This window comes from Phoxinus phoxinus (genome assembly GCF_949152265.1).
Source record: "Phoxinus phoxinus genome assembly, chromosome: 17".
Taxonomy (NCBI): Eukaryota; Metazoa; Chordata; class Actinopteri; order Cypriniformes; family Leuciscidae; genus Phoxinus; species Phoxinus phoxinus.
Genome location: NC_136892.1, coordinates 12825733 through 12851581, shown reverse-complemented (window position 1 = coordinate 12851581; position 25849 = coordinate 12825733). Strand labels below are relative to the sequence as shown.

The window sequence follows — 25849 nt, the reverse complement described above, 5'->3', positions numbered from 1 at the left end:
TGAAGAATAATGATTGATATATTACAGCTTTAAGCCACATGACAGAACAAACTGGCGGAACTTGCTAAGACGATCGAATACTGAGCCGAAGCTTTCACACCCGTCGGTTTTAGGGGATGAAATCTTCAATGATACTGTACATACGATTTAATGAGGAAATATGGTTTGTTATTAAATACAAGGTCAAGTTTTCAGGCAAAGCAACAACAAAAATAGTCAGTCGATCACGGATGAGATTTTGTTTTCCACACGCATGTTTGAGATTTGAAATGTATCCCGTATTCTTAAAGAAAATCATCACATTACTGTGTAAATTCACAACATCAGAGTGGTCTTTCCATTCCAACGCATGGACTTGCACATAAAAGTAATCCCAAAAGATGCTACAAATATAATCGCTTCTCAGGGATTGATTTCACACTACTCCATTGTAGCTAATATTATGAGAATGTGTATAACTGCCTAAAGGCTTTGCTATTTTTTATATACGTTTTGGAATCACTTCAATCATATTTATATTTGTGTAAATCGATAAATAATACATTTTTGAAGAACACCTCTTTGCTTCAGTGCTCGTTTTTATTCGTTTATGACAATGATGTGTTTATTTCTTTGAGAATTGTTTTGTCAGGTAATGTGCCATAGCAGAAAGCAGGGCCACACTTTGCATTTATAATGTGTTCACACACTAATGGAAAGTCAGAGGTGTGAAGGAGGGGTGGAGACAGGACAGAGATGGGCAATAAAAGGGTGTGTATTTGTTTTCCATGCCCCATTAGGTCTATTTCCCTTGTTGTCTCACTGGTCAAAGGGCATGAAAGTATCATCTGAGTTCACTTTTAGGAAGTGAACAGGTGAAGTCATTTCCTTTCCTCTTCTTACATGACTTCTCTAGCATGTGATTACAGTTTTTCCCCATGGAAACTAAACTAAACTAATTCAAAGAGCACCCTGGGGATTCGTTTCTTAATGAAGCAAGTGCATGACTGCAAAAGTGAACTGTATCAGTCTCAGACAGAAGAAAACAAGTACTGATTTATTACTGACTTTGGCAGTGGTTGTGAATATTTACAAAGTCCCGTTCAGGTTCAGAAATGAAATGATAGGAAAATATGCAAGAAATAAATGTATGTAACGTGTAAAGTATTGCAGAGTATTGGATCACTTGTGCAAAGTGAAGATAAAAAAAAAAATTCTTGAGCGGCAAATCAGCATATTAGAATAATTTCTGAAGGATCATGTGACACTGAAGACTGGAGTAATGATGCTAAAAAACAGCTTTACCATCACAGGAATAAATTACATTTTAAAATATATTTAAATAGAAAAGAGTTATATTAAAACTGTAAAAAATATTTCACAATATTAATGTTTTTATTGTATTTTTGATCGAATAAATTCGTAAATTGCAAGGCTGAATTTATTCGATCAAAAATACAATAAAAACAGTAATATAGTGAAATATGTTTTATTTTCTATTATTTTTATTTAATATTTTGTATATGAATATATATATATACAAAAAAATCTGCAGTGCTAGGCCGCTAATCAAATAGTTTTTCCTTTTTTAATTCAACTTTTAAATAAAAATGTCGTAAATTTCTAAACAAAAGTTCCTATGTAGTTTGTAATATTATTTTTTTTGAAAAATACAAATGTACTGTATTTTCACTAGAGCAGACATTTGAACTACTCTATATAAGTATCCAATTTCAAATGGAGGACAGTGAGGGGAGAATAGAATATAGCAAGTAAAAGTTAAGTTATGGATCAGTCACTACATTAAAATAACAGTAACATATTGTACATTACCTCATTAAAGTCTAAAAAACACAAAAACAAAGCCTACAATTATATGACTGTCCATACATGTTTAGATAAATGTTGAGACAGATGTTCTGAAGCACTCATGTTCTGACTCCTTCATTTAACAATAACAACAAGCATATTGGTAACAAGTTAATTGAAAATAGCTATTCTAAAGTTCTGGGCTGGTCTGTTCCTGGACAGAATCAACAGTATTGTAATTGTAACAGATTAGCGATTAGCATACTAAAATCCAGAGGCAGCATAGGACACATGCTGGGACGCGGACAATAGAGGACAAACGTGGAGGCGTGGAGAGCAATGAATGTGCAGACGTCTTTCAGAGCAGGTCGGCAGAAGTGATCTCATGTCAGCTACTGCTGGGGTCAAAGGTCAGAAAGACAGGAGACAGAAAAGCTGACTTTTCCCCTGTAACCCTCTGTTCTCTTCCCACACTGCCATAGCTTGTGTTAAGGGAATGTTCCAGATTCAAAACAAGTTGCTTTATCGACAGATTACCACAGAAAAAATAATGTTTGAATCATTCCTTAGTTTGTAGAAGCACACTTTTGTAGCCTAAATTTTATTTACAGTAATGCATTTACATGAGGCAAGACATTCTGGAGGGCTTAAAAGCATAAATATTGTAAATAGTATCTGTTTTTGTTGACAAACTGATATAGCTTCTTCTGTTTAAAAATGTGTTTTATTTGAGCTGTAAGGCTTCAATGGTGTTCTGTGTGGTATATTTCTGGTCATGCATAACCAACATAACTCTTGTGAGAGTATTTTTCTCTATTTTTGCACCTGTCATGCAAAGGTTACATACTTTACCTGCTTTATATGGACATCCGAGAATCAAATAGGATGTTGGCTTGATGAAATTAGAGAAAGGGCCATTATCCCCTGACCATTTCCACCCCCGTGTCCAGCTATCAGAGGTCAGCGTGTGGGCCAAACATCAGTCCAGAGTGACCCCGTACCGAGATCTTCTTGAGTTGACTTAGTTTTAAACATGCTGACTAGGGATATTGTTCATTCATCAAATGTTTTAAGATCTATATTATGGTTTTCATACACAATCCAAGAAATATATACACATATATAGGCTACACTCGGTTCAAAAGTTTGAGGTTGGTGCAGTTTTTTTTTTTTTTTTTTTTAGGAGGCAATTTAAAGGATGAATTAAATTGATCAAGAGTGACAGTAAAGGCACATTGTACATTACAAAAGATTTGTCAAATGCTGTCCTTGTGTACTTTCTATTCATCAAAAAATCCTGAAAAAAAAAAAAAAAAAAATCCATAAACAATTAAAGGTCCCATGACATGAAATTTTCACTTTCTGAAGTTTTTTTAACATTAATATGAGTTCCCCTAGCCTGTATACGGTCCCCAAGTTTCTAGAAAGTTCAATCACACAACTGCACAACTGTTTTCAACATTGATATTAATAAAAATGTTTCTTGAGCAGCAAATCAACATATTAGACTGATTTCTGAAGGATCATGTGACACTAAAGACTTTAGTAATGATGCTGAAAATTCAGTTATGCATCACAGGAATAAATTGCATTTTAATATATATGTATATTTCACAATACTACTGTTTTCACTGTATTTTTGATCACATAAATGTAGCCTTGGTGAGCATAAGAGACTTCAAAAACATAAACAATTCTTATCCGCCCCAAACTTTTGAACAGTTGTAGTCAGTAATGGCGCATTGCTCATTTCACCAAGCAAATAGAGCAGACTATTGTGAATAAAATGCACGATTATCTACTAAAAGCCTTAACATATAATGGATGCATTTACACTTCAAAGAATTACAACAAAATGTTATTCCAGTGAATTCGCTCCACAGAGTCTTTTGGGAGAATAAAAAACATTTGCTGAAAAATCCCCATATTTTTCTCAAAGGTGATACTATAGTGCACTGTACCATATTGTTATAATATCCTTATAAAATTGCAGTCTCTGGTTTATGACCCTCTTTGGTTTCTAAAGCCATTTTTAGCTTTTGCCAGAAGATCTTAGTATCTTCTCCGGGTTTGGGCCAGCGGAGGTAAGTTCGTTTCTTCACCAGCTTCCGCATCCTGTGGTACGGAGAGAGCTGATGTGCGGGAATATCCTCCAGGAACACCAGGACCAGCACATCCTTCTGCTCATCGAAGAGTCTGAAGCTCGCCACCTGGACCTCACTTGAACACCAGTTGCTCCTCAGGTAGTTCCTAGTGATCAGGCAGATGGTCTTGCGGCTGCTGTATATGCCATCAACGATGTTGTCTATTATTGGCCTTCCTGGTTCAAAGTCTCGGTGGTGAAGGCACAAACTCCAGCCCTGTTCTCCTTCTAATTTGGGAATGAGTTCCTCCATTACCCAAGGCTCATCTTGGGTGTTGTAGGAAATGAAGGCGTCGTACTGGAACCTTGAACCGTTCTGCTTCTTCTTGCTGTCGTAAAAGAAGGCTAAGAGGAGGTAGTAGGCATAAATCACCTGATAGCGCAGAAACTGCCAGACAAACGAACAGACGAGGGTGAGAACGACCACAATACTGCTGCAAAGAAAGCAAATGAAGTCGATGTTCAAGGTGCAAGATTCGATGTTGAAAGCGGACAAGCTCATGCCTCGTAAGGAACGAGGATAGCTACACATGTACTTGTTGAAATAAAACACCTGGGTAGAGTTACTTTTCATTGCCCACTCAATGAAGAACTCGTTGTGACAGTCGCAAGTGAACGTGTTTTTATGCAAGTCGAGGACTTCTAGTCGAGGCAGTGACTGAATCAGAGTTTTGTTGATCACGTCAATCTCATTGCCCCAGGCTCTTAAGGTCGAGAGTCTGGAGAGATTTGCATTCAACAGGAAGTTCAGTGAGCGAAGCTGCGTTCTCGAAAGGATGAGTTTGGTTAGCCTCGAAATGGGGTGGAAGGTCTCGGCCGGGATGGAGTTGTCTTCAGACAGTGCGTTCTTGGAGAGGTCCAAGAACCAGAGCTGGGGGCTGAACTTGAATGTATCAGGATTTAGATTACCAAGATTTGTGTTTCCAGCGTAAAACATTTCCAAGGAGGATAAACCTTGGAGCAGATTTGAGGGAATTTTGCGGATTCCACGGCGTTGACTGTGAAGGGTCAATACCCTGAGTTGCTTCAGCTCCTTAAAAGGAGGGTGTCTCAATTTATTATCTGTAAATGAAATGCTGTTGGCGTACAAATCCAATTGTTGGAGGTTGGGCATGCCTGAGAACACATTCAGGTGTCTGGTTAATGTTCCAGCTGTTATTTTGTTTGATGACAGTAAAAGAGAGGTCAGGTTATTAAGTTCTTCAAAAGCATAGCCCTCAATCTCTGAAATCTGATTGTCTTGTAAGGTCAAACTGGTTAACTGTGACAAATTTCTAAAAGTATATTTTTCGATTTTGCTTAGCTTATTAAAATTAATTTGCAGATCCTTCAGGGAATGTGGCCCATTGCTGAAAGCATCGCCGATCCTTAACAGATTGTTTGTTCCAAGCTTTAGGACTTCGAGACTCGTGAGGTCCTTGAACAAACAGGAATCAATGAGCGAAATTTTGTTACTATACAAGTACAGAGTCTTCACCCGTGTTAAATTGGCAAAGTCATCACAGGTGAGCTCTTTGATGCTGTTTCTACTGAGATCTAGGAACTCAAGAGTGGAGAGAGTTTGGAAGGAGTTTGTTATTCGAGTCAGTTTATTGATTTGCAGAAGCAGTTTTTTTAGTTGGGTAAAACCTCTGAACATTCTCTGCGATAACTTGGATATTTCATTTTCTCCTAAATCTAATTCCGTCAGGTTAGAACAGGGATCAAACATGTGGTCGGCGAGGTGTTTTATTCTGTTAGCATTTAGCCGTACAACTCTTAGCGTCGGAGAACATGCGTTCAGCAGAAGCTTGGTCTTGTTGAGCTCAACGTTTCTATTAAGCCTGATTTTATTCAATGAATTCTTGAAGCTCGGAAGCACATCAGCAACACTCTGGGCTGACATATGAACATCCATGAAGTATAATGTTTGCACTGAGGTCAAGTACGTCTTTTCTGTAACATTCCACGTCATGGTTCCATTTTGACCGCAATAGGATAAATCAAGGTGATCGAGGGATGGAAATATATTGTCAGTGAGCTGAAATGTAGCCAAAGGGTTGTTGGACAAATCAAGCCTTTTTAACGACAAGGGCTTTGTTGACATCTCATACGAGTTGAAAACATCAAAATTGTTGCTTCCGATGTAGAGTTCCTCCAAACATGGTGATGCAAGAACAGGCTTGACTCGGTCTATGTAATGGAGGTGGTTTTGTGTTAGGTTTAAGACCTTTAAATTCTGAAGCATGCTGAAAGCTGACTCTTCAATGTCTTTGATATTGTTGTCATCCAGACGTAGCACTTGCAGGCTGCTTAGGCCGTGTAGCATCCCGCTTGAGACTGCTTTCAGTCTGTTACGGGCCAGATTGAGATGGGTCAAGTTGGAAAGATTGTCAAGTGCGCCCTCTTGAATTTGTGAGATCTTATTGTTGGATATGTTCAAGTCCTGTAAGTTTGACAAATGCCTGAAGTCTCCAATCTGGATCTGTGCAAAAGCATTGAAGGAAATATCTAAAATCCGGGTATTTTTTGGTACCCACGGGATCCTGAAAAAGCCCATTTTGTAGCAAAGCACTTTCGGCTGCGTGTCTTTAAGGGGAGTACTGATCGTGCAGTTCTTTAAGGAAAATGCACTAAATTGGGAAATGAAACCACAGAAGGTAATATATAATGTGATTTGTTTTAGTGTTCCCATGTTTTTTCTTGATTCTTTTTTCATGTCAAACAGGAGATACATTGGATTCGCCTTGATTATTTCTCTTTGAAATGTGTTTATTCTGTGCTCTTCACGCAGCAGTCTTTGGCTTTGAATTTCCTACAAATACAAAATAATAAAATTCATTATTTGAAATTACTAAATAAAAAAATAAAAAAATTGGTGCTGTCAAATCGATTAAGTGCAACATAAAAGTTTTTTATATGAGATATATGTGTGTATATATATTATATTATGTATATGTCACACACACACACACACACACACACACACACACACACACACACACACACACACACACACACGCAGGACACTATAGTTCATTCATGTAAGTGAGGATATCAGTAAACTGTGACATATTATACCCAAATATTCTTTATACAGTGGACTACCAGTAAAATGTATACAAAGTTGGGACCAAAAATTATTCAGACACTTTGACCTGACCATGTTTTGCTTAAGTGTGTTTTCTTTAATTGCTAATGTGACCTTTTTACACAGACTGAACAAAATTAAGCATTGCTTGGTAATTTGTTGACCTAAATTGGTATTATCTAAGTGTGTACTTAAATTTAACAGCTGACAGCTATTCAACCTAATTCATTTGTGAGACTAACAGAAGGATGGCCAAAACCAGTGAAGTATCAACTGATTTGATAACTCTGAGATCTTGCCATATTTTATTACCATTTTCAAACTATAGCGAATAAACTCTGATAATGTGAGAAATGTTTAAGGTGTCTGACTCTGAATACATGTTGGGTTTGACTGTATACACACACACATATATTATGTAAACACAAACTTTTATGTTAGATTCGATTAATTGCAATTATTAAATTTGGCAGCACTAAAAAAAATTACATAAATGATAAATTTACAAGTAATACACAGTAGTGAAAACTGAAAGATAAGTTAACTTTTGCATAGGTAATTGTGAGAAATTACACTGAAGTAAATCAGTAAATAAACCTCAATCTATCAAATTATATATCAAAAGGCTGATGTTATCATATTTGCTGTAAAATGACGAGACAACCTGAACCTCTCGCAAATATAATAGAGAAACACAACCTGCAATAATTCATTCCATCAGCATAAACACCAGAGGCGGACAGAGTACACGGCTTCATTACTTGAGTAAAAGTACAGATACCCCTTGCTAAATTTTACTCAAGTACAAGTAAAAGTACTACAGTCAGATGTCTACTTAAGTAAAAGTACTGAAGTACTTGTTTTTAAAAGTACTTGAGTATCAAGAGTACAAGAGTACATTTTCTAAATATTACATTACTACTGCCACAGTGCTTACATTTATGTACAGAAACGTCCTACATGGAGTTATGAAAAATGTTAATGTTAATACCTTGGAGAATGTAAAAGGAATTGAAAGTAAAATCAAGTCATTTTCATCTTTTTACCATGTTGCTTTATTTAACATTAAATAAAGGCAATAGCACAATGGCAACGCTCTGACAAACCTCTGCTAGAGTTTTAATGGATTTTTTGCACCCACATTTAAACCTGACTGTGTTAAACACACCGCATACTCAAGAACATCAAAGTAAATGCTCAGCTTACATTAATGTGTAATATCAGAAAAGAAAATTCAGCTAACAATTGTGTGTACATGTGAGTTTCTCTGTATTTTCATCAATCAAATCAATAAACCTAAACCAGCAAAGAAGGCAATATAGCAATGTTCTGACACACCTCTGAACCTGAAAGCTGATTGCCGATAGGCTGTCCCAATCAGTGACGCCTGCACAATTCAGTCACGCTTGAGAGGGAAACAACAAATTGAGGGTTTCCGAGATTTTTCTTTTTTCCTTTTTTTTTAGAAGTAGTAACGGGTACTCAGTACTCACGGTTATGGATAGAAATGTAGTGGAGTAAAGAGTACAATATTTGCCTCTCAAATGTACTTGAGTAAAGTCATGAGTACTCCCCAAAAATGATACTCGAGTAAAGATCCCTCAAAATTGTACTTAAGTACTGTACTCAAGTAAATGTACTCCGTTACTGTCCGGCTCTGATAAACACAAGAGATTCCTGCAGATTTCCTGCAAAATAACTACAGTTCTTTATCAAAAACACACCAGTGTGTGATAAATATATAGCCACATTGAATATCATTTACTTACCAAAATCATTACAATCCTATAAAATCAATGCCTTCATTCATTGAAGGTTAATAGAATAGAAAACTTACAAACATATACCTCTAACTGATATACAGAAATAAAACATCTTACTCACTCACAAAGGTTCACCTCTTCATTGAGTTCTTGTCTGCTAAAACCCAGGAAAACAACATAGGCTGGTCTTGAGTAATGTTGTCAAGCAGGAAGTGAAGTTATCTGAGGGAGGAAAAAAGCTGAAGTAAAACGTTAGCTTCACCCCTAAAGCAAAACCTGTTGCACGCTTAATGCAACACATCATACATGTGTTTAATATCATGTGTGTGCTTCTGTGTTGTCTAATGGGATCCCCCACACAGTATTATCACGTGATGTTGTCATTCTGTGGTCATGAAATGAGGATTTAGTTCTCCTTTGGGTGTGACCAAAACAATGAGCCACATAGGCAGTGAAATTAGTATATTACTTATCTCAATCACATGAGAAGTTGTTCTCTCTACTCTATTTCCTCCAGTCATAGGAAGAGTTTTATTTAAGTTAATGATTTATTGCTTTGGAATGTTGTGTTTAAACTCTCTCTGGCTCACAAGGTTTTGCTCACACTCTTCTTGGCGATCATTACAATAAAATTGTCTTTTGGTATTGCAACACACATTTTGTTTTGGTGCCTGGGAACGTAAGTTTAGCCTAAATATAGTAGACATACAGAATGTGACTCAGCAATATTAAATTAGTCAATATTTAGGCTCTATTTTAGATAAGAACATCTCTAAAGAGAATAAAATAACAAAATCACCTGTTCAATGCTTCAATCATTTTGTTACAAGATCATAAAATGTTAACTCCAAAATAATTGTAAAACAAACGCAGACATTTGTATTAATACTGTTAATGTTATCTTTTTACTATTATAATAATAAGAACTCACGTATTATATTGTCAATTTATTATTATTTGTAATATTTAAATATTCTACATTTGTTTATTTATTTATTGATACTGGTTCCTGTTACATTGAAATTTAATATTAGTGCACAATAGATGTAGTAGTAGGAGATAAAGAGTCAGGAATTTATAGAGGATAATGTTTAGAAATGTTTAAAAAAAAACTTTTACAAAAGAAACAGCGCTCTCTTGTGATCGACAAAAGAAACGAAAAAGGCGTAATAGTTGAACGCCGAGAGCGTGTTAGTTAATAAAATCGAGATCGATTATTCACGTCTTACACTGTATCAATGGACGCCGTTGACTTGTTTAGAAAGCTTGGGTCTGGAGCTAAGTTTGATCTGAAAAGGTTTGCTAAAGATGCAGAGAGGTTTAAGGTAGGTTTGAATGCAAAGTACATAATAAAGTTAACGTATGCTGGGCTGCTGTTTTATAAAACAAAAGAAATACATGAATTTCGACTTGAGATGCTGCCACATGGCTTACATGTGTTTCCATTTCCCATTGGATGTCTCTGGAAGTGCTAATGCTAATCCGAATGAACCCAAACAACGCTAATAGAGTGCTTTAACAAGTAGTATGAGATAGTAATGGACATTTTCCACATTTTAAACATTCGTTTTGTTACTGCGTTGCACAGCTAACAGAAACAGGAATGTAAGTTGTTACTGTACTACAGTACTAGATAAATACATGTTCATTTGATCACTATTCATTTTTGTGTAACTCTCCTCTCAGGTAGTCAAGTCTAAGAGCAAGAACAGCTCACAACAGTTTGCTGAAACCAGCTTTTTTGGCACAGAGCCACAAGAGTCTTTGGAGTCCAGACTGAGTGAAGATGATGGTGAAGAAGAGAAAGAAGGGAGTGATGAAGAGCAGGCCTCTGGTAAACAGAAACGTACTGAAGTGGATGAGCCAGTGAAGGCAGCATGGAAGAAAAAGAAAGGAGCTAAGAGAAAATCCGAAGGCAAGTCATCTTTCAATCTCTTCAGATTGCTAGCAGTGCTATTATGGTTTTCCAACAGTTCTCTCTTCCTACTTTTGTGAAACAGACACAGAACCTGAAAAGAGCGAGGAAGAGGGGATCCAGTGGATGTCATCATCGCAAGACGCGAAAGACCCCAAGAAAGAGTCTAAAGACAAGCTCTCGTTGAAAAGACTAAAGCAGCTTCATCAGGAGACGGTATAACGTGTTAATATTGCTTTTTACACTGCGTTTCGTTCTTCTGTGGTCAACCACAGTTGAATATTTTTGTTAATACGGCTGATTAAAATTCTGACCGATGGACCACATTTTCATAATATGGACAGTGATAATCTGTCAAAATAAATTAAAACACTAAAATATAAAATCATTTTTAAATGATACAAGTGAATTTAGACATCACAACATTATAGTGAACAACAGTATTAAAAATGGATATTCATTTTGATATTTGCATTTAACAGTTTGTTTTAAATAATGCGGCGGTATTATTATTACACAAAGTAGAGTTTTAAAATATTTTCTTTACACAATTATTAAAAAAAAAATATATATATATATATTAAGACCAGCCAATCTAGATAAATAAAAAGTATAATTGGACTTTTTTCCTTCAAATAGAGGATGTCCCATAGGATCTATGCTTCTGATTTAATGCAATCGTATCATGATTACATTAAAACCCATTATTGTTTTAAACTGTGTGTGTGTTTTAGGTGAATCGGGTACGTAACCAGAACCGGATTAACGTGCACGGGACAGACATTCCAGAACCCGTTACCACTTTTGAGGAGCTGCAGAAGGAGTATAATCTGGACCCACGAGTCGTTCAAAACATCAAGACCGCGGGTTTCCAAACCCCCACACCCATTCAGATGCAGGCCATTCCCCTCATGATGCATGTACGACACGTGTCTGTTGGGTCAGATATAAATGTGTTTGTTTTTCCTGATCCTAATTTGAGTGTTTTGATTCCATTGATCTGATTGGTTTAGAAAAGGGAGATCCTGGCATGTGCTCCTACAGGCTCTGGTAAGACTATGGCCTTCTGTCTGCCCCTGCTGGCCCACCTCCGCCAGCCCCTCAACAAGGGTTTCAGAGCCCTCATCATCTCCCCCACCAGAGAGCTCGCCACTCAGGTAAACGTTCAATAAGTAAATAATTGCATCAAATAATCTACATGTCACTGACTGTTTAAACTGCAATAAAGACTCGCATCTTTTTGTGTCTCTAGACTCACAGAGAGTTGCTCAAACTGTCAGAAGGAGTCGGCTTCAGAGTTCACATGATCAATAAAGGAGTTGATGCTGTGAAAAAATATGGGCCCAAGTCAGCTAAGAAATTTGGTATGTTTTGGCACAAAGGCTCTATGAACGCTCATATTTATGTTTTTTTTCTATAATTATAACTCTCGGAAGAGTTTAGTCAAGTGACAAGTCAAGTCATCTTTATTTATATAGTGCTTTGCATAATTATTATACCTAAAAACAAATAACAATTAAATGTAATCGTTGGGCTTTGTTAATTGTAGCTTTTATTATAGTCATCTGCAAGTGAATGTGCTCCCTATATAGTTTACAGCATTAGCTGAGATTTTTTTTTATCATTTTGTTTTCCAGATATATTGGTGACGACTCCTAACAGATTGATATATTTATTAAATCAAGACCCTCCTGCGATCAACTTAAGTTGGTGAGTGATTTGCAAAAGCTCTGTAGTTTAGTATAAGTAAATATCTCTTCAAGATAAATACATTAATAAAGTATTATGAGAATCAGTAGCTTCCTCTCTAGCATGAACGTGTGTTTGCTGTCTGTAGTGTGGAGTGGCTGGTGGTGGATGAGTCTGATAAGCTCTTTGAGGATGGGAAGAGGGGTTTCAGAGAGCAGCTTGCCACCATCTTCTTGGCCTGCTCTTCTCCCAAAATCTGCCGGGTTTTCTTCAGCGCAACCTTTGCCACAGACGTAGAGAAATGGTGCAAACTCAACCTAGACAACCTCGTGTCTGTCAACATTGGACCCAGGTATCGAAACACATATCATTTGCATTGAGTTATGAGCTGAAGTTTTAAAGCTTATGTTGTAGTAAAAGTTAAAACTATTTTGGTTGGAAGCTTGTAAAGACAGCAATAGGACAACATACAGTGCGTAGCATAACTGAACACACCCATGCTAAAGTTGACTAAAAACATCTTTTGGAAATTGATCTTAATGCCTTAATTTAAAAAAAAGAGGAAAAATCCAACCTTTAAGGACACCAATCCTTTGTGAATGATCATCGTAAATAAATAAATGTTCTTCCTTAAAATACAGGGTGCATAAGTCAGGACACCCCTGTGTTAAATTCCCGTAGAGGCAGGCAGATTTCATGGATCCAGGATACTATGCATCCTGATAAAGTTCCCTTGGCCTTATTAAAATAGCCGCACATCATCACACACCCTTCATCATACCTAGAGATTGGCATGGTTTTATTTCAGTTCACCTAATAGCTGGTTTGATTTGCATTGAGAGATGATCTTATGGAAAGTACCCCATGCCAATCTCTAGGTATGGTGAAGGGTGTGTGATGATGTGGGGCTATTTTAAAGTGTGTATGTCAGGTTAAATTTGTAATTATGATTAACACAAAATAGTGAGGGGAAATACACGTTTGACAAGTTGATGTATTGTTTTGTATGTTTTTCGATACCTAAAGGCAGAATATAAGATGAAAAAGTTATCTTATTTTCAGTCCTCCCTTAAAACTGCTCCTCCTTCATATGAGGGAGACGTCTCCCCGAGCGAGAGAATTAGTGATTAGGACATTTATTTAGTTATTTAGTTAGTTATTTAAGTTAGGTTGTTAGTATACGCAGGCATATTTTCACGATGGTTAATTACTGCGTTTGTGCTGGGTGCAAAAACACCGTTAAAACCGGTCACAGAGTCCACTGTGTTCCGTGCCTGGGTCAACTTTGTTCTGACCAAACGCGCTGACTTCAGTGCTGCTTCGGTATCCAAGACTCGTCATTTGCAGCGCCCATTTCACAGAGAAGGACTACGCGGTTGGAGATCTCATGAGTTATAAAATGGGATTTAAAACCCGAGTGAGACTGGGAGCTGATGCGGTGCCTACGGTGTATGCTACTGTAGTAGAAGCAGTCGATCGCGCCCGCGCCCCTCTCTCTCTCTCTCTCTCTCTCTCTCTCTCTCTCTCACACACACACACACCAACCAACATATTCCAGCATTGCAATATTGACATCGCAGCCTGTTCATTATAGCCACGGAGCTTCAGAGCTAAGGCGGAGCTACAGATTAGGTGTCCCTAAATAACCAGCGTATAACAGTAGTTCCGCATTAATTAATTTGCACGTGAGTTTTATTTATTTTTATACCGTGTATTCTCCGTGTATATTCATGCAATGTATATGTATTCAATACGAATACATATACCGTTACGCCTATACTTACCAGACACCTGACCAACTCTCCACTGGTTCTCTTCTTCACACCAGATATTTATGTTTCTTCGATAGGAATTATTTACATTTCTGTTTGGCTCCTCATGTCTCCCGCCTGGGAGGCTCGAAATTGTATGGCTGTGAGCCATCGTGTAGGTTTGAGGGGGATTTTGCATCTCCTTAGACTCAAAACTCTCCATACTTGAATAGAACTGTGTTGGCACGTCTCCCTCATATGACGTCACAGCTCAGCTGTGTTTTAAAAATATGATCTTGACAGAAATGGCTATAAAGCTTATTGTAGGGCAGTTACAGTAATAATTTTAATGATAATTACATTTTCACTCAGACATCTAAACCTTATTTAATAAATCAAAAAAAAAAAAATGTAACCTGACATACACACTTTAATTTACATCATTCATTCACAAAGAAAATTGGTGTCCTTAATGCTTTAATAAAAAAAATGAGGAAAACTCCAACCTTTAAGATCAATTTCGAAAAGATGATTTTTTTTATTCCTCTTTTTAGTCAACTTTAGCATGGGTGTTCACACTTATGCTAAGCACTGTACATCAATAAACAACATGTTGCATTGAAACTCTGCTCTAGTAGGGTTGAATTAAACACATACCTGATTGTCTCCGTCCACAGAAACTCTGCCGTTGATACTGTGGAGCAGCAGCTGCTGTTTGTGGGTTCAGAAAATGGAAAGCTACTTGCCATGAGAAACCTTATAAAGCAGGTCAGTGAAGTTCTCACTTCAGTTATTTGGATGAGCAAATATCAGGTCTTGCCTCATAGCAAAAAAGAAATAAAGATCCTGAATTTCATCAGTCAGACGCATCATAAGGAGAAGGGAGTTTTTTTTTAGCACTACTATCATCATAACTTCACATCATTTCCTTTCAGGGTTTTTTGCCGCCAGTGTTGATCTTTGTTCAGTCTATTGACCGTGCGCGAGAGCTCTTCCATGAGCTGGTGTACGAGGGGATAAACGTGGACGTGGTCCATGCGGATCGTACACAACAGCAGGTGATTAAACCCAACCAGATTTTCATTCAAATAAAGGCATTAATCATTCATTAAAATGTTAACAATAATTATGCATAATTTGCTGTTACTACTATAGGAAGTACATGTAACAGGGACACTATAAAATGAAGTGTTACCTAGGGCTGTCTCTAACTATTATTTTGGTATTCGATTAATTTGACGATTAATAGAGTAATCTGATTTATTTTTATCAAAAATAACATACATAATGTAATATACATGTAAACATAATCAACTTTACACATGATGATAAATGCCTGCAGAGGGCGCAAATGGCCTGGTAATTGCTGTTACTCTTTACAACATGATCAAATCCTTGTTTAATTTTGGCTAAACTACATTTAATTCAAACGTTCACGTAATCTTTCATATTTGACCACTTTATGATAGGAATGCAACAGCTACTGTAATTTCTTGAGCAAGAGTATGTGGACATCAAAACGTTCAAACTTCAAGTTGAGAGTTGAAAAAGTATTTTTTGAAAATTTTAGAAACATATTGATGTATTCTCCTGTGCTGGCATAAGCAACCCAAACTCACAGCATGCAGACATGGAGTTTGTTAACTGAGCTGCTCCACGCTTGTAACAGTGCAACACTTGAGCGTGACTGACTTTATATGCGTTTCCAAATTATTGAAAACCCAAACACATGCAGAGACAACAGAGAGCATTTACTGTGAACGGAGACGCTGGAAGGAACACGTAAATAAAGCATTGCACTTCACTCTGAAACCCGCAGTGCATACATTTATTTAATTGAATCACAGCCTTTGTAATTTCACAATAGCAATGTTATATTATGATTTTTAAATGTTTTTTATATATCGTGCAGTTTCATAAAGCGGTCTAATAAAGCGTTTCATGGATTCTTATCTGTGGAATGCGGCACTTCCGGTTAATCTGCGGTAAATTGCAATCAAGGATTTTGTCAAATCGAGCACTCGAATTGAATCGAGGAATCGTGACAGCCCTACTGTTACTGTTAGTTCATGTTAGCTCAGGTCATACAACTTTTGATTGTAATGTATTAATAAATGCTAAAATGAATAATAAATGCTTTAGAATTATTTTTCATTGAGTTTAACTTGCGTTCACAAATGGAACCATATTCTACTTTACCTATGATATATACATTTACATTTTTCCATTTAGTTTATGCCCATTCTTATGACATAAAAAGTAAGGTTTCCTTGTGTCTCTCATTAGAGGGACAATGTTGTGAGCAGTTTCCGTTCGGGGAAGATCTGGGTGCTGATCTGCACGGCTCTGCTGGCTCGAGGAATCGACTTCAAGGGCATCAACCTGGTTGTCAACTACGACTTCCCTTCCACGGCTGTGGACTACATCCACCGGATCGGTTAGTCCGAGTAGAGGATATGAATTCACGTTGTGGAACTTTATCATACTAAGCTTGGTGCTTTGTTTTCTTTGTAGGGCGAACAGGAAGAGCTGGACACAAAGGAAAGGCAATAACTTTCTTCACAGAGGATGACAAGCCTCTCCTTCGCAGGTAATAACAACACTGTTAAACTAGTTATTGCAAGGTTAAATCATCATTTGACATTTCAGGGGCATCAGTTTACTTATGGCAAATGATTGCAATAACTTCTGCTCACTCTTTTTCGTGATCAGCATTGCTACTGTCATAAAGAAGGCTGGATGTCCCGTCCCTGACTACATGATCGGGTTGAAGAAAATCAAACGGTGGGGTTACGCCGTTATATTATAGGCTATACTGTTTTTCAGTTTATTTACACCACAGCATACCACTTTTTTAAGAATCTGTCTACTATCAGTTCCTCATTCATAACTGTGGTTTGGAGATAAAGCTCATCTAGCATGTTTAGATTCATAAAATGCTTTATGGGCACTATTGTTGCCATCAAATGTCACATTATAAGACCTCTAATCTTTCACCCCACAGCAAATTGAAACGTCAGCTTGTGACAAAACCACCCAGACGGTCAACTATTCGCACAACGCCTCGCATGCTCTTTGAGAAAAAGATCGGCAAGGGAAAAAGGTTGGTTCAGGATCACCGTGCAGATAGCGAAAAGAGTTTGTTTTAGCCTCACAGAATGAAAAGAACAGGACCAGAATGTAATTGGCTTAATTATAATGTTGTTTTTTGTTCTTTTACTTTCACGGTTCATTTTCAGGAAAAAAAGAAAAGTTGCAGACAAAGAAGCAGAAGCAAAAGGCGAAGCGTCAGAAGTCGTTTCTAACAGCTGATGTGGCACACCGTACAGACCGCTCATTTTTTCTATCCATTTTATTGTCTTTAATAAAATGAATGTTTACCAGTGTGTGTGAAGATCTTGTTGTTGGAACAGAGCTTATTGAAACCTGTGGTGCTCTTCCAGTTTACAGCACATAAAACATTTCCACGAGGTACTGGAAGAGGGTTCATTCAGAATGATTTGTTTTTATCAGATGAGACGGGCTTAAAAACAGGTCAGAGTCATAGGCCTGGTTTCACAGACAGGTCTTAGATTAAGCCAGGATTAGTTCTTAGTTCAATTAGGACATTTAAGTAGCTTTGATAAACATCTCTTGAGACAAAAGATATGTCAGTGCAAGTTGCTTTCAGTTAAAACAGCTCAAACATGCATTTTAGTCTGGGGCTAGACTTAAGCCTAGTCTGTGAAACTGGGGGCTAATGTCTATCTCTCAGACGTTGAGTGGGATTCAGAACAGTGAACTTTTCATTGCATTCATGTGTCCATTAGGACCCTGTTCAATGAAAGCATAAAACATTTGAACTAAAACCATATTGTATCTAATTAATAACTTTATTAACAGGGGAATGCACAAAAGTTCCAAAATTTGTAACCTACTGTGTTATAACCCTTTTACTACTACTATTTTATTACTAATAAAAATAAATAAATAAAAAACAGTGTTGGATGAAAACTCTTTGTTTTTCAATATTTATTAATTAAATTATTTTTGAAATTTATAAGATATGTGCACATTTGTAAGAACATACTATCTGAGAATTACATTGATATCATTGGATTTAATTAATTTGACTGCTCAAAAACAAAGAAAAGTGAGTAGCATCATGTGTAAATCCTCAGATGACAGCCTGGACCAAATGGACCAGAAAAGTGATATTTAAAAAAACATCCATCTTCCGCTTATCCGGGGCCGGGTCGCGGGGACAGCAGTCTAAGCAGAGATGCCCAGACTTCCCTTTCCCTAGCCACTTCCTCTAGCTCTTCCGGGGGGACACCGAGGCGTTCCCAGGCCAGCCGAGAGACATAGTCTCTCCAGCGTGTCCTAGGTCTTCCCCCGGGGTCTCCTCCCGGTGGGACGTGCCCGGAACACCTTCCCGGGGAGGCGTCCAGGAGGCATCCGAAACAGATGCCCGAGCCACCTCAGCTGACCCCTCTCGATGTGGAGGAGCAGCGGCTCTACTCTGAGCTCCTCCCGAGTGACCGAGCTCCTCACCCTATCTCTAAGGGATCGCCCAGCCACCCTGCGAAGAAAGCTCATTTCGGCCGCCTGTATCCGGGATCTTGTCCTTTCGGTCATGACCCAAAGCTCATGACCATAGGTGAGAGTAGGAACGTAGATTGACCGGTAAATCGAGAGCTTCGCCTTGCGGCTCAGCTCTTTCTTCACCACGACATACCGGTACATCAACCGCATTACTGCAGAAGCTGCACCGATCCGTCTGTCAATCTCCCGTTCCATCCTTCCCTCACTCGTGAACAAAACCCCAAGATACTTGAACTCCTCCACTTGAGGCAGGAACTCTCCACCAACCTGAAGTAGGCAAGCCACCTTTTTCCGACTGAGGACCATGGCCTCGGATTTGGAGGTGCTGATTCTCATCCCAGCCGCTTCACACTCGGCTGCAAACCGTCCCAGTGCATGCTGAAGGTCCTGGTCTGATGGGGCCAACACGACAACATCATCCGCAAAGAGCAGAGACGAAATCGTGTTGTTCCCAAACCAGACACCCTCCGGCCCCTGGCTGCGCCTAGAAATTCTGTCCATAAAAATTATGAACAGAACCGGCGACAAAGGGCAGCCCTGCCGGAGTCCAACATGCACCGGGAAGAAGTCTGACTTACTGCCGGCAATGCGAACCAAGCTCCTGCTTCGGTCGTACAGGGACCGGACAGCCCTTAGCAAAGGACCCCGGACCCCATACTCCCGGAGCACCCTCCACAGGCCGCCACGAGGGACACAGTCGAATGCCTTCTCCAAATCCACAAAGCACATGTGGATTGGTTGGGCGAACTCCCATGAACCCTCCAGCACCCTGTAGAGGGTATAGAGCTGGTCCAGTGTTCCACGGCCCGGACGAAAACCGCACTGTTCCTCCTGAATCCGAGGTTCTACTATCGGCCGTATTCTCCTCTCCAGTACCCTGGCATAGACTTTCCCAGGGAGGCTGAGAAGTGTGATCCCCCTATAGTTGGAACACACCCTCCGGTCCCCCTTCTTTAAAAAAACAACAAAAAGTTAAATCTTATTTTGATAGTTTTGGTTCATTTGCACTAAACACTATGCAATAAAATAAGCATTTCATTGGTTATAGGGGAAATCCCTACTTGTGTGTGTAGCAAGACCATATGCCGTTATTGAGACACTACTATGTCTAAAAAATGTTGTCTTGAAACCACATTGTTACTGTAATTACCGTTTACATGCAAGCGTTATAGCAAAATTTATGTTCGAATTTAACATATTACATTCAAACAAAAATGTTTTTTTACCATGTTCTTATTGACTCTTGGGGCAGAATCAGACCTTCAGGTTAACTTCAATGTTGGACTGTTGAAAGGCACAACGTTTCAGGAAAGAAACAGTCTAGCAATAAATCAGAATTCCTGAGTGGCTCTTTATTTTCTTAATGTATTTTCTAAAGTCATATTAAAGTTAAAAAGGCCTTTTAGCACCTTTGTATTACATTTTTCTCATGTAATATAATAGAGAATTGAAAAATTATCTACTCAATTCTCAGAAGGATATGATGCCCAAAATACAATCATTTCAGTTTCAGCCTCTGCTTGAAATGTACAAAATATAATCATTTTCAAACACAATAATGTTCAAATGTTTAAAATGGGTTTAGCTGTTAAACTGAAATAATTATAATGTATTAAACCTACAGTTAATCCTCCATTTGCTGTTATAAGCTAATCGATAACATGTTACGTGTTATTTAACAGGAACTAATCAGAGATGGAAGCGTTCAGAACAGATGTTGTTCAATCACAGTGGTTGGTGGGTGTGCTGTTGGTTTTGGTTTAGCATCCTGTGCTTTGCAGACTCATAACGGTTTCATTTCCAGATAACCACCACAGATGCATTTCATGGACCAATTTATCTTATTATATATAATAAGATAAATCTTCAATATATCATTTATTTTTTTACAATGTTCACATTTATCACGGTGATCTTGAGACCAAAAATAATGGAAGAAAAATCAGAATACCCTTGAAGACCAACTAAAGGATTCCCTCATTAAGTTCAAGAAGAAAAGACTTTTGGTTGGACTGACTGGAATTGACACCGAAGACGGATCACAGATAAGTTTGATTAAATTAAACGTCCCGCTTTTATTCATTTCTTTATTGTGCCTGTAATAGGCATGTAATAAATGTGTTGTTACACTACTAGACTTGTTTCAATAAAGGTTTGTGGCTTAAAAAGTTTATGATTATATTAAGGAATAACTATGATATATACATTCATTATATAATTAAACAATATTTGCATAGTTAAAAAATTAGCATAAGGATTATTTTTTATTAGCTAGTCCTGTATTTTTTATTACTGTAGATTTTCTTTCATTGCTAGTCTTTGGAGGACCTTCGTAGGCGGCGCACTTTCTTGACGTCATTTGTGCACCATCATAGCACCGTTGTAATGGTACGTATAAATATTGCTCGTGAAATAGTTCATATGTCCATCAAAATCCATTTTATTATTCCATTTTAACTAATAAAGCAGATATTGATATTATTGAGTATAATAACAGAAGCTTTTGTTGTATGTGACCATGACATCAGCGCTACGTTTCGGTGACTGGTTATTGCTACACTATCTGGCTATTGCTACACTATTAGCCTCGTGGCTTTTATACACTTCTTCATGTTGCGTGTGTGGTTATGTGGCAAAATCGTATGTGTACTGTCATTATTATTATTGTGTCTTGGACACTTGTTCACCCTTCAAGGTCATCAAATGGGTTTAACCACTTAAATCAAGGCCTAGTGATGCCCTCTCAATATTACGGTATTGATTGATTTTTATTTTATTTTGAATATTACTTTATAGCACATGCAGTATCACACATGCTTTTTGTTTAACTTGTGGTGTAGCCTAAGGGTTTAAGTTCTGATCTGAAAACTAAAGGTCGGAAACCCACGAGGCCCGATGCACAAGCTATTGTCATCACAAGCTATGGTCACACGCTATTGTCATCACAATATGGTCATCACAAGCTATGGTCACACGCTATGGTCATCACAAGCTATTCTCATCACAAGCTATGGTCATCACAAGCTATGGTCACACGCTATGGTCATCACAAGCTATTCTCATCACAAGCTATGGTCATCACAAGCTATGGTCACAAGCTATTCTCATCACAAACTATGGTCACAAGCTATCACCATCACACATGATAAATTAAATAATATTATAAAAATTATTACTTGAGCAATGTGGGTTTTTAAGTCTTAATTGCCTTATAACTACCTTATAGTTCTCACTCTGAATTTGGGTCCTGCTAACTACAACATGTTTCATTTGCATTTGTCTGCAGGGTTTGAAATTCAGTAACCCCCATCCACCCAAAGTGCGTCAAATTAAGGTACTTGAACTTTTACAGTATAGTGTTTGTTTGTGAAATGGTTCATGTTTTTATATAAAGTCAGCAAAATATATAACAGATCTGGCAATCGTTACACCCCTTGTTAGTAATAATGTTGTTATTATTATAGAAACCATGGCAATGAGGTAATGTCATAAAACTCTGGATTGTATACAAGAACTATGGTTACTTTTCATTAGGGGAACTAGGAGAATTTATAAGCTTTTTAGCCTGGATCCCATTCATTAAGGATGAAGCTATGACCTTTTCTTCTCTGTAGATATGTTCAGTTGTAATAAACTAAAAGTAAAATATTAATTCAGAAATTAAGAGCCTGCAATATTAATATAATTTAACACATTTGCAGTATATTAAAGAATATAGTTTATTTGAATTATATTTAGTATTTATTCCAACTGAAAGGTGGTGGCCGAGAGAGCTCAACACACTGCAACTGAAGAAAATGCAAATAGAAAAAACACCAGCAAACAGAAAACATCTTCATCAGTTTGACAACACGCGTTGCAAATACTCACGACGCAAATAAATAGAGGAACGCTTTACAAATACTCAGAAAATAACCAAATACAGAAACGTCCTGCAAATACTCACAACGCAACCAAATACAGAAACGCTCTGCAAATAGTCACTACACAACTAGGGCTGGGCAAAAAAATTTTATTTTTCGATTAATCGTTTTTTTAAAATGTGGCCAATTCAAAATCGATTCTCAAAGGCCATGAATCGATTTTTTTTTCATATCTATCACACCAAAAAGCCAGTATTAGTTTTCCTACAGTTCATAAACTTACAGCCTCCACGTTACAGCAAATGCTGTGAGATTTTATGTTTGTTTTCTCTTAAACATAAAATAACCTGATCCTGTTTGATCAAGGCATGCGACTGTTCTGACTTGTCCAAATTTCAGCATAAAATTGTCATCTTGTATCAAAATCCTGTTTATTCATTGTATGCATTTGAAATATAGAGTTGGGTTCTGTTTTAATGTACCCAAGTGTACCTAAAATAAGAAGAGTTTAATATACAGGTCTGTAGCTCTTTATTTCTTTTTATTAATTAACCACTTGTAAACTTATGTTCACTGTTCTTTTTTTATAAATATAGGATTTTGTATTAAATCTATATTCATTCAGATCGAATCGAGAATCGAAATCGAATCGAGAGCTTGCGAATCGAAATCGAATAGAATTGGAACATCTGAATCGATACCCAGCCCTAAACACAATCAAATACATAAACGTGCAGCAAATACTCACAACTCAACCAAATACAGAAACACACTGCAAATACTCACAACGCAACCAAATACAGAAACACACTGCAAATACTCACAACGCAACCAAATATGGAACAGGCTGCAAATTTTTACATTGTGTTGCGTTGTGAGTATTTGCAGTGTGTTTCTGTATTTGGTTGAGTTGTGAGTATTTGAAGTGTGTTTCTATATTTGGTTGCGTTGTGAGTATTTGCAGCACATGTGTTGTCAAACTGATTAAAGGGGTCATGACATGAGAAACCAAATTTGCCTTGATCTTTTAGTATATAAGAGGTCTTTGTACCATTAAAACGTCCTGCAAGTTTCATAGCTTAAGACTTCCTCCCCATTATAAACGAATCATTTATTTAATCAAGCTCTAAATACAGCTCGTTCTGGATTCATGGTAAGAAGTGACGTCACGGTACGAAGTGACGTACCAGCGTTTGCATATGACCGCCTCCAGCACAAGACAACTACGCTTAAAGCGCAAGGCAACTACGCTCATTTCGCATCATTGTCGCGCCCGCGCGCTGCGCGCCTCACAAGTGTTCAGTCGACGGACAGCGAGTGGGTCTGTGTACAGGGAAATTACGATGCCACGCAGATGTGCTCTTCCTGGCTGTGGACAAACAACATCTTTGAATACGCTGCGAAAGATCCAGTCGTCAGGGAAAAATGGATGCACTTTATTTTTTGCGGACGTCTCAGTCACGGCAGTGTTAGTTTAAGCGTTTGTTCTACACATTTGAAGGATGACTGTTTTGAGAACAAATCCCAAAATGATGCTGGCTTTGCCAGAAAACTGTTGCTCAAAGATAAGTCCTTGCCGACTATTCTGGGCTCAACAACGACGACGCAAACTGTAAGTAATGTGTTTAAAACTTTAAACTACTTTTTAAATACGCTGAATCCGCAAATGTTCTGGCTGGGGGCGTTAATAATTGATGCATAGGCACTGACGTTAGCCAATCATAACAGTGGGCGTTAACACTGAACTCTTAAAGGGGAAACACCCCCAAAACAGACTGTTTGAATCAGAGGATGAGAAACAGGGTGGGAAAAGGTCGTAAATCACTACATTTTAAAAGTTTTTTGTAAAAAAAAACTATAGTAATACTATATTTGCACCTAAGGGAACATAATAATAAAATAAAATAAACCATGTCATGACCCCTTTAAGATAATTTCTTCATTTGCTGGTGTTTTTTTCTATATGCATGTGTTTTCTTCAGTTGCAGAGCGTTGAGCTTTCTCGGCCACTGTGCCTAAACCTATTAAAACATTAATGGGGAAACATGGAAGCCAGATGGGCTGAAATATATCCCCAGTTCAGCCCTGATTCACCATAGGGCCAGCATGAAGACTAATGATAAAACTATAAAAATAAAAAATAAAAACTCCTTGGATGCACAAAAGTTGTTGCTGTGTCTGGAAACCTGTTTGCTTTGAGTGTTTTTTTTAAATACCAATTATTCCTGTGGTAGAAAATGTTGTGGCACCAAGATAGGCTAAAATGAAGAGGGCCCTTGGGTTTGCTATAGCCTCAGGGCCCTATGTGTTCAGGGGCCTGAGGATAACTCACAATTAAATCATAATTTGGATTTCTATCGTATTTGTTTTGTAACTTTGCATTATATTTAATGTGTAACATTAACATGACATTAACAAATAAAACTGTATATTTAGACCCCTGTCCAAAGTGTGGAAAACCCTCAAGGATTTGGTGGCATGATAATATACGATCAAGAGACATTCACCATTAACAAGCCACACTTGGTAGGTTAACATGCTTTACTGTTTTCACTCCTAATATTGAATGACTAGTGACTTATTAAGACTTGTTTTGTCTTCTGCAGATGGCAGTTCCTGATCATAGAGCCTTGATTAGGTGAGATATTATATATATTGTATCTCTTTTTAATATATATATATATATATATATATATATATATATATATATATATATATATATATATATCGTATCTCTTTTTAATATATATATATTTATTAGGACAAAATAATTTTCAGCAGTTTTCTCAATAACAATGTTACATTTTATATGCATTTTGCTTCTATTTGCGGCTTACAACAATCATACAACTTTACTAATGAATAAAAAAAATCTTCCCTTAGGGAGAACAGCTCTTTTAAACCAGGTCTGTTTTAAAGGCAAGTGAAGACAAGTGAGAAAAATGCCTTCCAAGACATGAACATCTCCACTTCCTTTATACTTCAAATAAAATGATTTCATTTCCACCTGTGTCTGTTAATATTAATTTCCCACCGAAACACTTTAAACTGTCCACATTTGTCTTTCAGGAGGTAGTGACCAAACAGTTTTTCTCAACTGGTGGGTCATGACGTAAAAGTGGGTCGCAAGATCGTTGTGCAGTCAAAGAAACAACAACAATAAACATAAGTCTAATTCCTTCTGGGGCTACTTATAGAAACGTTGGCATATACCACAATGAGAAAAAAAAATGTTTTTCTATAAAATTATGATTTTCTTTTCTATTTAAATGCATATTTATTT

The 25849-nt window shown here is 37.5% G+C and overlaps 2 protein-coding genes and 1 long non-coding RNA gene across 5 annotated transcripts; 2 read left to right on the top strand and 1 right to left on the bottom strand.

The window, feature by feature from the left end:
• Positions 1-2363: 2363 nt before the first annotated feature.
• On the bottom strand, positions 2364-9020 carry tlr22 (toll-like receptor 22). The gene is made up of 2 exons (XM_079586940.1): positions 8886-9020; positions 2364-6725 (listed from the first exon to the last, which is right to left on the bottom strand). Exon 2 carries the CDS (start codon positions 6645-6647, stop codon positions 3768-3770), a length of 2880 nt encoding a protein of 959 aa, XP_079443066.1. The 5' UTR covers positions 6648-6725; positions 8886-9020; the 3' UTR covers positions 2364-3767.
• An 889-nt stretch (positions 9021-9909) lies between these two features.
• ddx52 (DEAD (Asp-Glu-Ala-Asp) box polypeptide 52) lies at positions 9910-17502 on the top strand. Of its 3 annotated transcripts, none has more exons than XM_079586946.1 (15): positions 9910-10089; positions 10451-10679; positions 10765-10895; positions 11414-11599; positions 11693-11836; positions 11932-12043; positions 12317-12389; positions 12517-12720; positions 14797-14887; positions 15055-15177; positions 16406-16556; positions 16634-16709; positions 16832-16903; positions 17124-17222; positions 17359-17502. In XM_079586946.1, the coding sequence occupies exons 1-15, from the start codon at positions 10003-10005 to the stop codon at positions 17429-17431; spliced, it is 1851 nt and encodes a 616-aa protein (XP_079443072.1). In that variant the 5' UTR covers positions 9910-10002; the 3' UTR covers positions 17432-17502. The 3 variants fall into 3 exon arrangements, with proteins under 3 accessions (XP_079443072.1, XP_079443073.1, XP_079443071.1); XM_079586947.1 differs by having other exon boundaries at positions 9910-10369; XM_079586945.1 differs by having other exon boundaries at positions 9982-10093; positions 10455-10679.
• A 2920-nt stretch (positions 17503-20422) lies between these two features.
• LOC306985062 lies at positions 20423-25569 on the top strand. The gene is made up of 5 exons (XR_013794740.1): positions 20423-21091; positions 21990-22037; positions 25003-25092; positions 25173-25204; positions 25450-25569. It is a non-coding gene; the product is annotated as an uncharacterized lncRNA (long non-coding RNA).
• Positions 25570-25849: the final 280 nt, after the last annotated feature.